Consider the following 10,686-nt stretch of genomic DNA (forward strand, 5'->3'; position numbering starts at 1 on the left):
CGCTCTGCATACTGAAATTGAGTGTTTCTTAGCACTTGTTCTCCAGCTGATGATCAGATGCTTTGACTTTTTCTTATTAATCAGGTTGGGCTGCAACAGTGACCTTTAACCCCAAGGCTCGTGAGGAGTTTGAGCGCTTCCGCAACCGTAAAGACACGCTGAGTCTAGGAGTGTGTAACGGATGTCAGCTTCTGGCTTTGCTGGGCTGGGTGGGTGAAAGAGAAGATGGAGGTGAGAGAGAGAGAACCTTTAGTCTCATCCATATTATGTGTAAATGGCAATTGTATTAATTTTATATTATTTTATAACTTTTTTATTAATTTGAATTGCAGGTTCTGATGTTACTCTGACACATAACAAGTCTGGTCGTTTCGAATCAAGGTTTGTGAGTGTGGGCGTCCTGCCCTCTCCGGCCATCATGCTGAAGGGAATGGAGGGCTCTGCTCTGGGCGTTTGGGTCGCTCATGGAGAAGGTTAGAAATCTGTACATTGTACCCCTAATGCTTGCACAGTCCTGTAGCTCGTCCTGGGTTGAAATTTCAGTAACATTAGGCAGAATTTGTTATTTATTTGCCGTTTAATCATGATTTTACATATGCATATGATTACATATGATATTGCATGTTTCTGCATCTTCTTTGCATGTGCTTTGATCAGTAGATTCAGTACTGCTCAATACTAGATGTCATAGCGCCCTCTAGCGTATAACTTCCCTCAATGGCAGGGAATGAGTTAAAAACACCTGTCTTTTGTTCCACAGGTCTGATGCAGTTTCGTTCTCCTGAGGCTCAGCAGAAGCTGATCAGCTCCTCTTTAGCTCCTCTGCGTTATGTGGATGACTCGGGCAGCCCTACTGAAATCTATCCCATGAACCCCAATGGTTCTGCACAAGGTGTGGCAGGCGTCTGCTCTGCAGATGGCCGGCACCTGGCCATGATGCCCCATCCGGAGCGGGCCGTGCTGGGCTGGCAGTGGGCCTGGGCTCCTCGTCACCTCAGCAGATCCCTGGATCCCTCACCCTGGCTTAGCATGTTCCGTAATGCAGCCGTCTGGTGTCAGAACTCATAGAGATAGCCACTGTACATTAGTGATAGATGATAAAGAAAGACTAGTCAACTTATTAATACTCTTGACCTGAAGAGTTATTACCTTTGGAAAATTCAGAACTATTCAGATCTGGATAATTGTGTGTGTACTCCGGTAGAATTAACATGATGCCTCAACATATGCATGTCTCAGTACATAATTGTCAGCATTTTTTAATTTAAAAAATCCAAAATATACATTCCAGAAATTATTAACATTCCACTGAAAAAAACTACTGGTAAAATAATATTAAAAAAAACATGTTTAAAAAATGTTCGTGTCTGGGTTTCCTTTGTGTGAAAGTTAAGCGACTTAAACAAAATATATATAAATAAGTATTTATTAGAAACTTGAATATTTACAAAAGCACTTTACATTTATTATGTACAATCCATCTTTGATAAAACACTTTAAAATCGCTTGGTTTTATAACATCAGACCTCCATGTTCACCAAGACCAAAGTGCAGCAGGTCAAACACGGTTAACCTTTGCCAACAAGGTTGATTAGTGTCATTTCAACACGCTAGCAAGCACACTATCACTGTCCTCTACAATGCGTCGGTCAGCACACCCTGCGTGACCGAGTGCGGTCCGGTTCTCTGCGGCCCCATCTGTTGGTTGATGTTGATAATGCAGATGAGCAGAAGGAAGACCACTACAAAATCATCCAGCGTGCCCAGCACACTGCTCAGCGGCCCGGGAAGAGTCTCCAGCGGGGAGGCCAAGGACAAGGCAGCACCAAATCCACAGACGGCCACCCTCAAGAGAAACAGCCACACCAGGCCACTCATGTTCCCCAGCCCTCTCACCAGCAGGAGCAGGAAGAGAGGTGTATCACACAGGTAGTCCTTGACCTAGAAAGAAAAAGATGACAATCATACTGCAGCATATGACCTTGCACGTGTGGGATATCAGTGTGTGACGTGTGTCTGAACAATAAAAACATATGCGTGGGTGTCTTCTAACTAGGCAACACTGCCTGTGGTTTCACAACCTTTCAACATCAGGAGCCGAAATGGGTGTGGCAATGTGATATTGTCCAGAGCAAATAAAACGGTAAACTCTTTGCTGAGAAGTAATAATGCTAACTGCACTGGCTTTACAGGAAGGGGAGCAGGCTTGTCAACAATAAAAAGAAAGGTTATATAATTAATTGTTTTTAAAAGTCTTTCATAGCATGACGAAGATAAAATATAGCAGCAAGCAGCAATACCGGGGCCAAGCGCAAATAAGACAAGACATGCCAAAATGGCTTGGAGTGTCAGATAAACGGCAGCAATGAGATGATTTAAGGCAAAAATGCTGAAGAATGCATTGTAGTCTATGGGAATTTCATGTTTTGTTCTATTATAGCGCCACCAAGAGGCACAATCATACCATTTTTTTTATGTGTCCTCGGAGTGAGTCCATACATGTGTTTGTCAATTTTGGTGAAAATATCTCAATCGGTTTGGAGTTATAGACATTTATGTTAAAAAACACATAAAAAATGACTGACACCTGACTTTGATTGGATTTTACTCCCCCTTAATATCAATATTTTGATATTTGGGTTTTAATGTTTAGCCATCTACCTATGTATCCGAACTTCAGATGCTGGTTTCGTCTCGATCGGACTAGCGGTTTCGAAGATATCAGCTGTTTTAGAAGCGCTAAATTACCACGCTGCACAAACCATACGCCGAAACCTAGCAAATCTGGTATTCAGGAGACCAAAAAAGTTACTCCCATGAAAATAAGTCAACCACACCCAAAGTTATAAGCGTTTGAAAAAAAAAATTATCCACTAGGTGGTGCTGTTTCGAAACTTCTCAGGCTCCTTCAGGGCATCGTGCTGATGACCCATACCGAGTTTCGTGACAATCCGTTCATGCGTTCCTAAAATACAGCATTTTAGCACATAATTCAAAATGGCCGATATGGTAAAATTGGATATCAGACGACTCGGCATGCCGTCCTGAATCTAACGAGATGACACTTTTATGATTTTTGGACATACAGTTCAGAAGTTATACGCAAAAATAGCAATTTTTCGTATCTCCGGACCACTAGGTGGCGCTGCGCCAGGTCATGCTTCTGATGACATGTACCAAGTTTGGTTTGAATACAATAAAGCGTTGCAGAGATATAGCCTTGAGTGTATTTTCGCAACCGCTACGTAAAATTTGTTGCCGCGTTTATCAAAAACGATTTGACGAATCAATTTGAATTCCTGAATTTTTGTCGGCATGGTCTGAAGATTATCTGGTTAAATTTTTGTGTAAATCGGACCAACGGCCTAGGAGGAGTTCACAAAAGTAGGTTTTTCGGTTAATTAAAAATGGGGGGCTAGAGGGATTGAGTTAGAGACTCCAAATTTGCTATGGTGACATTTCAGACATAGACTTCAATGGCGGAATAATAATAATAAGAAATCTAACGGTTTCAATAGGTGCCTCCGCACCTTCGGTGCTTGGCCCCTAATAATATGGCAGTGGGCCTACGCACAGCGCTGAGGATGACTGTATCTGTAGTCCGATTACATGATGGATAATGCCGAGCTCCTACAATCGCAATTAACTTCGCAAAAACTGGACTGCGGAATAAAAAAGCGTTTATATGGGTGATTCTATAATTGCAGGTACATTTGGTTTCCAAAGTCATAATATTTTTCTGCTTTTTTCAAATGGGTCAAATTTTTTAAATAATTTTGTATAACTTAGAAGATGTTACAGGCCATAACAATACAATATTTTCTGTAAAAAGTGTCTTATTTAGCTGAAAATCATGGTTTCTTGTTGTCTGAATTAGTTTATTTTTTCCATCTTGTATCATTGTGTAATCAAAATATTTTATTTCACTTTTATTTAGGTAATTTTTCATTTATTTTATTTATAAAAGCCCTAAATAGTCATTTTCCTAAATCTATAACATTAAATTGTTTAAAAATAACTTATCTTATCAAATTTATCCAAACTTATCCATAAATCTTGCGTCAATTGTGTTACGGTACCATACTTTGCGTTTAATGTACACAACTATGTAAGACACAGGAAATGATGTCACTTTCCGTCACTGGTAAGATCTGAAGCACTGAAAGGTAGGTGTGTGTGTGTGTGTGTGTGTGTGTGTGTGTGTGTGTGTGTGTGTGTGTGTGTGTGTGTGTGTGTGTGTGTGTGTGTGTGTGTGTGTGTGTGTGTGTGTGTGTGTGTGTGTGTGTGTGTGTGTGTGTGTGTGTGTGTGTGTGTGTGTGTGTGTGTGTGTGTGTGTGTGTGTGTGTGTGTGTGTGTGTGTGTGTGTGTGTGTGTGTTCTCTCTGAGAAAATATTTTAATCAAAAAATTCTTACACCAAAAAAAGGTCAAAATTGTTTCCACGATATCAGAATTGATCACAGTGGGTTGTTTAAAAGTCTGTTAATCATGATTTCATGAGTGACATGTGCTCTTAGCATTTATGCTAGCAAGTGGAGTTTTGGGCTAAAAAGTTTAAAATTGTCAATCCGGTTACCGTCAAACTCTATTACCGGTGGTATTTCTACACATTGCCTAATTTGTCAGTAACAGAATTGACGAACAATACTATAAAGACATTACTTTTTCACTTAAAGTAAAAAAAGGAAGTGACTTGTGTTTGGCAAGCACTGAATTATTCAAATTGAATATGTTTTCAATAAGATACTGAAAAATATCTCCAAACAGGACGTGCTCTCAGTGTTTACCTGTCTTGGTGCCCCAGAGTAGCGCTTGTTATAGTCTCTGACGTGTCTCAGCACTTCTCTCTCTTTACAGTCCGCTCTGTTCTCGCTGAAGAGACGGCACATCTCATTCACCTGAGTGAGTAAAGACAATAAAGACGACAAATAAACCCAGAGGAAACCATAACTCTTTCGTTTCAGTTGTTGTCTGTATAATAAAAGACATCAGATACAATGAGAGGTTTATCTATCTCATCTGTTACCGTCTGTCTGCACAAAGGACAGCTGATGGCATCTAACCAGGAGCAATGTTTCCAGTAGGATATCAGACATGGTGCTGGAGAGGGAGAGAGAGACAGAAGACAGATTAGCATCGGCCTCTCCTTTACAAGGCCCTTCATAGATATGATATGACATATTTAAATGTCTTTCACTTAAACATATCTAACTAGGAGTGATGTGTATTTATATTTAAATAGTGTCATCTATGAAAGATCAACTCTGATTTTGGAAAGAGGAGCGCCTTCTGCACATGCACTCATTGTTTTTTGCCTCTTGTTCAGTTTAACTGATTAAATGAGCTGAAGTAAAACATTTTTTAACATTTTGTCACAACTTAAATAAATTGTGTTTAATCTAATATATTTAAAACTGAAGTTTACTTAATATCCATGAATTGTTTTTGTTGACAACTAACTGGGCAGTGGATTTGTAGTTCCCAGCATGCTTTGCAAGAGGCTGCTTAAGTGTTTAAGCTGTGGGCGCACCAGTCTTTTCTTATTATGTAAAATGATTAATGAAACTGCTTATAATTGATATTCCAATTAAATGTTTTAATTTAAGTTTGACAAGCATAAGTAATTTTATAAATGTATACATTTAATTTAAACTGTATTAGATCAAATTGAGTTGAACAATGGCCCAAACTGAGTTGGTCAAACTTAATTTAATTGGCCAAAATTCAGTTGGACCAACTCTATGAAATTGGACCAAATTGGGTCCAATTTAATTTAATAGAGTTGGAACCACTGAATTTAATTGAGTTGAACAAACTCTATTAAAATAAAATTGGCCCAAATATAATTAAGTCGGACCAGCTCTATTAAATTGAGTTGGACGAACTTAATTTAATAGAGTTGGACCCAATGAATTAACTTGACTTGGTCCAACTCATCTTCTTGGCAAACAGAAATTTATGTATTTGCAATACATTTATGCTTTTTTTTTTTTTTTTTTTATTCTAAACCATTTTTATCAAATATTTACCTTACATTTGCTTTTCCATTGAAATACATTGACTTTGGTGATTCAGAAATGTAATTTGAATTATATTATTCACATCATGTTACAATCACACACAAATATGGTTTGTTGCTAAGCTATGTTTATTTAATCACTTTTTTTTGATTCAGGTAAATCTAGCAAATCCAAGTCGAAGGAAATATTTTACATAAATTAATTGTTCAGGTTCACTACTTTTTATATATTTAGGAAAATTCCTGTGACTAGAAGGAAGAATAATAAGAACAACAGATATTGGAATGGAACAACTGATTGAATCAAAAAGGTAGACGTGTGTATCACCACATATTTATTTATATTACTCATTGTTATTGCTGCTCTTTATTGAGCTTATTTAAAGTGATGCAAGAATTATAATGTGATGGTACAACGTTTTGAATTTTGTATTATTAACCCTGTAGTTTGCTATTAACGTAAATCTACAAATGTTCCCTCTCTGAGTGTGTATTCACGTGATCTGGGTCAGGTGAGAGGCTCGACTTTCGTAACTATGGTAACAGTATAATATTAAACTCCATGCACAACACTGGAGAGTCACATGACTGGGTGAGTGTTCAGTACTTGGAGGTTAAACGCCCACCACCATCTGCTCTCTCACAGTAGACCAGGGTTGCATAAACAAACTAGTCTTACAAGTTAGTCATTCAGTGTTTTTCCTTAAGACTGTTCGTATCTGTTCATATCACTACTTTTTATACATTTAGTCAAATTCCTGTGACTAGAAGGAAGAATAATAAGAACAATAGATATTCGAATGGAACAACTGATTGAATCAAAAAGGTAGACGTGTGTATCACCACATATTTATTTATATTACTCATTTTTATTGCTGTTCTTTATTTCAGTCTCTTTATTGAGCTTATTTAAAGTGATGCAAGAATTCACTGTATTAACCCTGTAGTTTGCTATTAACGTAAATCTACAAATGTTCCCTCTCTGCGTGTGTATTCACGAGATCTGGGTAAGGTGAGAGGCTCGACTTTCGTAACTATGGTAACAGTATAATATTAAACTCCATGCACAACACTGGAGAGTCACATGACTGGGTACTGGACCAACTCTATTAAATTGAGTTGGACGAACTCTATGGAATTGGACCAACTCTATTAAATGAAGTTGGACGAACTCTATGGAATTGGACCAACTCTATTAAATTGAGTTGGACGAACTCTATGGAATTGTACCAACTCTATTAAATTGAGTTGGACAAACTCTATGGAATTGTACCAACTCTATTAAATGGAGTTGGACGAACTCTATGGAATTGGACCAACTCTATTGAATTGAGTTGCACAAACTCTATGGAATTGGACCAACTCTATTAAATGAAGTTGGACGAACTCTATGGAATTGGACCAACTCTATTAAATTGAGTTGGACGAACTCTATGGAATTGGACCAACTCTATTAAATTGAGTTGCACAAACTCTATGGAATTGGACCAACTCTATTAAATGGAGTTGGACGAACTCTATGGAATTGGACCAACTCTATTAAATTGAGTTGGACAAACTCTATGGAATTGTACCAACTCTATTAAATTAAGTTGCACAACTCAATTTATATTATGGGGTAAACAAAATATCTTGTTTTCTCTTTGAATTAAGATTATTTTGCTTACCCCATTGGCAGATTATTTTGCTTATTTTAAGCAAAAAAAAATTAGTTATTTTCCCTAAAATAAGACAAAAACTTTTGCTTGTCTAGTAAATGCTTCTTAATGTAAGATTTTTTAGATATTTGGACTGAAAACAAGACAAAAATACTAAGTAAGAAAAGCATTTTTTGCAGTGTATGTTTATACAACTGGTCCCAGTTACTCTAATCTAAAAACCTTAATGGGATAGTTCACCCAAAAATGATAATTCTGTCAACATTTACTCGTCCTCAAGTTGTCCCAAACCTGTATAATGCCTTTGTTCTGCTGTACACAGAGGAAGATATTTGGAAAAATGTCTGTAACCAAGCAGATCTCGCCCAGTAGAAAAAAATACTATGGAAGTCAATGGGGGGCGAGATCTGCTTGGTTACAGACATTTTTCCAAATATCTTCCTCTGTGTACAGCAGAACAAAGGCATTATACAGGTTTGGAACAACTTGAGGGTGAATAAATGTTGACAGAATTATCATTTTTGGGTGAACTATCCCTTTAAGTGAACCAGCACGTTATGTTTAACATTATGAAACACTAAGATCTGAGATACAAATAATAGTTTTTTGTTTTGCAATGATGTATTGTGCAGTTTGTGACACACACCACAGAAAAGATGCCCACAGTTTGTCTCGACAGGATAGCTGGCGATCTGTAAACACACGGGGCAGTGGACATCCCTGTTGCTTGCCGGTGACCACTTTTTAGGCAAATCCTGCAAGTATAAAATAAAGATATTATACTCAAAAAATGCACTTACAGTAACTTACACGTCATTTATTTCTAGGATTATGTTTAGTTTTGTAGAATTATATTGAAATACACTGAAATACACATTTCTAATGGGAAATCATGCATAGTGTTCTCAGATTTTGACGCCCAGTGCATGTGTGTATTCACCTCTCTGTTGTTCACGTGAGAATTGTGTGTCTGCCCTTGACTCCTTATCTTTGAGAGTAGAGAGGACCTTCAGAAGTGAGACATGCCGTTATTGAAATGCAATACTGTGGAGTTTATGTTCACCCATTTTTCCTAGACTTCATATCACAACACAGGGCTAGCGTTTAAAAGGTCATCATCATTAAATGTGCATTACCGTCCATTACAGCTGATTTTCTTTTGAAATTCTGGGAGGACCGTCTTTATCAGATAAAAACATCTCAAGATGTTTGTTACAAAACCTATTGCATGTTTTATCAGTGAGCAGTCTGGATAGACTGACTATGTCTGGAGGAGCACGTACCAAATCTAAACTTAGCTGTCTGACACACCTGTGATTTACTCATACTAGATAACGCAATATCAGGCAGACTTACACCAGGCTGGCATTTGCTTTTGATATGAAAATAACTTAATCTGAAGTTATGATATCATGCAGTTATGATATCTAGATATTGCAAAATTGTCTGCAAAAGAACACAATGTGCACATGATCCCATATTAATGCATTTCAGAAATGTGTTTGACATGTTGAAATCAGGTGGCATAGTTTAATGTGTCTGTGTGGAGACTTTTATTGCCACAACACACCATAACACACTTAACCTGCAGACCCAGGACACACACTTCATCATAATACATAGCTTCAAATGTATTATTTACATATACATTTCTACACTCTAAAAAATACTGTGATGTTTTAACCCAATTTTGGGTCAAATATGGACAAACCCAAACGTTCGGTTAAAATTCTTATTAAAAATAAATTAACACAATAGCTGGGTTTGTCCATATTTGACCCAAATTTCGTTTGAAACAACCCAGCATTTTTTATAATAATATATGCTGGATATGATCAAAATAAATCTATCCCAGACAGATAGATTTTCTGGGAAAATCTATCCCAAACATCTGTGCTGACACTATGTTGCTGTCTGGGATGTTATATTATAATTTGGGTAACATTTTATTTTACAGTGTCCATGTTACATGTACTTTATATTATATTAATAACAGTAAATTATGCATATTTACATGCCCCTAACCCTTTTACTGGTTTACACTGTAACAAGTACACCTTCAAATAAAGTGCTTTGTTCATATGCAAGATGAATGCCATCATTTAAACACTCAATTTAGCATCGCCATGCACAGAAATGTGCATGAAATACAGTCAAACCCAAATGTATTCAGACACCTTAAACATTCTCACATTATCATAGTTTATTGTTCACTTTAGTTTAGAAAGTGGTAGTAAAATATGAGTTAAGCTGTCAGAACAAATTCATCTTGATAATGTCAGATAACTTTGATAGAAAGGTATGTAATGGATAACAATCAACCAATCACCTGTTCAATTTAAGTCTACAATTAGATAATATCAATTTAGGTCAACCAGTGACCAAGAGATGCTTCATTTGGTGGAGTAAAAGGTCGCATTAGCAATTAAAGAATAAACACTGAAGCAAAACATGGTCAGCTCAAAGTGTCTGAATCCGTTTTTATCAATTTTATAGTCACTGTATAAGGAATATTTGGGTATAATATGTCACAGTTTACTTTACTTTGCTATCCTCACTTACATAAACAAACTATAATGTCCTGCACCCACTAGTACAAAATGATATCTGCTGTCTGAATACTGTTTGGTTTGACTGTATATTAAAAACACACACAGTTTGACCGTCTCACCTGTGGAAGCTGCGGCTGGTGGCCATGTTTCTGTTCGTAAGTCAGTGGCTTTCTCTCGTGGAAGGCAGAGGCTGGAATGCTTTCAACTGCTTCACCGTACACAGTAAATTTGACAAACTGGTTAATCATTAGCCAGGGCTTTCAGTCCCACTTCAGTCGCTTTTTTTTTGGAGATTAGGCAACTACACTTCCTGTTGGGTTTTCGAAATTCAGGAAAGTTGCTTGCAGTCTGCAATATGTTCCCCAGTGTGAAATGTATTGATTGGCAATATTCCTCGTTCTCGTGTGTTTTATTTTTGTCATGTGACCACTATCGCAGGTTGTAAGTCTCCTCCGACTT

General features: G+C 37.3%; 2 protein-coding genes across 2 annotated transcripts in view; one reads left to right on the plus strand and one right to left on the minus strand.

Annotated features, from left to right (window-relative positions):
- pfas (phosphoribosylformylglycinamidine synthase) overlaps positions 1-1,352 on the plus strand; it is a 31,287-nt gene extending 29,935 nt beyond the window's left edge. The window contains exons 27-29 of the mRNA XM_079830730.1: positions 85-231; positions 333-473; positions 761-1,352. Coding sequence (XP_079686856.1) covers positions 85-231; positions 333-473; positions 761-1,068 — 596 coding nt within the window. The 3' untranslated portion in view covers positions 1,069-1,352. The remainder of the gene's footprint in view (positions 1-84; positions 232-332; positions 474-760) is intronic.
- Positions 1,353-1,635: 283 nt separating this feature from the next.
- On the minus strand, positions 1,636-10,475 carry LOC307134870 (E3 ubiquitin-protein ligase RNF170; the record flags this gene model as incomplete). The annotated part of the gene is given in 8 exon segments (XM_079830903.1): positions 1,636-1,941; positions 4,786-4,896; positions 5,025-5,098; positions 8,322-8,430; positions 8,616-8,682; positions 10,347-10,386; positions 10,389-10,430; positions 10,433-10,475. Coding segments are annotated over 8 exon segments (792 nt in total).
- Between the last annotated feature and the right edge of the window lie 211 nt (positions 10,476-10,686).

This window comes from Gobio gobio, assembly GCF_949357685.1.
Source record: "Gobio gobio genome assembly, chromosome: 12".
Lineage (NCBI taxonomy): Eukaryota > Metazoa > Chordata > Actinopteri > Cypriniformes > Gobionidae > Gobio > Gobio gobio.